The following is a 1,486-nucleotide window of genomic DNA, read 5'->3' on the forward strand; positions in this document are numbered from 1 at the left end:
TGCCAAGCAGCTGCCATGTCAGCTGCCAATGGGATCCTCACCATCCTCAAGGCTTGGAATGGCACTTGCAGTCCAGATAAGATCTTCTCTCTGGGTGTACTATGCCCAGGTAGAAACACAGCCAAGCACAATGTGTGACAAAATGACCTCAGACATTTTACAGGGCTGGGATGAAGTTCAACTTCAAATCTATTTTTTTTTTAGCCTGTAAAATTGTCTGATCTAGCCAGTGTTGAAATGGGATTGTTTTTGGCTACTTGCAGGCTACTACAATCTCCCAGATGGCATCGTCCTCTCAGTTCCAGTTACCTTCACAGAGGGTAAATGGTCTGTGCTGTTTGATGTAACTGTTGGAGATGAGCTGAAGGAGAAACTTCAGCTTTCTGCAAGTGAACTCAGGCGGGTATGTCAAGTTACAAAAATACTGAGGGACGTTGTTTCATAGCTACAAAGTGTTATTAGCAGTTAAACATATGGTATTTAGAAAAATGCGACTAACAGAGTTGTTTTTCTTTTTCAGGAAAAAGAACTTGAATCAGAAAATGACATGATCGTTATGAAGAAGGAAGGAAGTTAATTACACAGACAAAAACACGTTAGAAGTAGAAATAATCCAGATAAAGTTTGTTTCAGTTTGTTCTTTTATTCTCTTAGTTTCACATGTGGAGTTGCAGTTTTATTTTACCAGTTTAATGACAATAAATCTTTTCCGCTTTGTGAAACTCGTCCATAGCTGTTATATTTTTAGATGTAAAAGATCAAACTGAGTACTTTATGGAAAAAGGAGAAATTAGAAAATATATTCCTTTTTTAAAATTGTACAGTTCAGTAAGTGCCTTTTTTTATATAGTTCGAGAAGCCGTATTTTAAGCATAAAACACACTACAACCATACACAAACTAGTCTGTTAATATCCTCTAATTCTGATGTTACCACCTGCCACCCATTTACAGTCGGGTAGTCTTTTACAAATGAGGACACATCAAAACTTGTCTTCCCCTTGTTGATAATTAAATATCAAACAAACTGAACTAAATGGGCTCTTTTAACCTGAAACATTCAAATTGACTTTTTTTTCCTCACAAATTGTGCAGTACTTTGTCAGTTGACAAGGAGAACTTGAACAGAGTGCTGTTTTTACATGCAGAATATACACGTTCCTTTTTTAGCATTTCTACACTATACACAAGGAGGCATTGACTGAAAAAAGGAAAAGGTTAGTACAAATACAATGCACTACGACAAGTCGGGGGAAATGGACACATAGCCTGTTATATTCAATTTGTACAACCCACCCCTGAGATTTGGATGCTGAGTGGTTTAGGAAAGCAAGAACGGGCCTCTTCATTCAGTCGATTATAGTGCTAGATTTCTTTTTGTCATGTCAACAATTTTCCCCAGCTGCGGCCAGATACATGGGGAATATCTGAAGTATTATATCTCTTCAAAAACAGAAGAAAAAAAAAAAAAAAAATCTGCTCCGGTA

At 37.1% G+C, this 1,486-nt stretch overlaps 1 protein-coding gene across 1 annotated transcript; it reads left to right on the top strand.

Annotated features, from left to right (window-relative positions):
- The first annotated feature begins 6 nt into the window (after positions 1–6).
- Positions 7–821, top strand: LOC111664125 (putative malate dehydrogenase 1B). Its single transcript, XM_023418603.2, has 3 exons — positions 7–109; positions 264–403; positions 521–821. Exons 1-3 carry the CDS (start codon positions 16–18, stop codon positions 575–577), a joined length of 291 nt encoding a protein of 96 aa, XP_023274371.1. The 5' UTR covers positions 7–15; the 3' UTR covers positions 578–821.
- The last annotated feature ends 665 nt before the right edge of the window (positions 822–1,486 follow it).

This window comes from Seriola lalandi, unplaced genomic scaffold (genome assembly GCF_002814215.2).
Source record: "Seriola lalandi dorsalis isolate HSWRI2012SDOR001 ecotype SW California unplaced genomic scaffold, Sedor1 jcf7180002001359, whole genome shotgun sequence".
In the NCBI taxonomy this organism is placed as follows: domain Eukaryota; kingdom Metazoa; phylum Chordata; class Actinopteri; order Carangiformes; family Carangidae; genus Seriola; species Seriola lalandi.

Excerpts from the sequence above, each read along its gene's own strand:
- LOC111664125 (XM_023418603.2), top strand. The coding sequence starts at position 16 with ATGTCAGCTGCCAATGGGATCCTCACCATCCTCAAGGCTTGGAATGGC. Across the intron at positions 110-263 it reads TCTGGGTGTACTATGCCCAG|GCTACTACAATCTCCCAGAT; the intron begins GTAGAAACACAG and ends GGCTACTTGCAG. Across the intron at positions 404-520 it reads CTGCAAGTGAACTCAGGCGG|GAAAAAGAACTTGAATCAGA; the intron begins GTATGTCAAGTT and ends TTTCTTTTTCAG.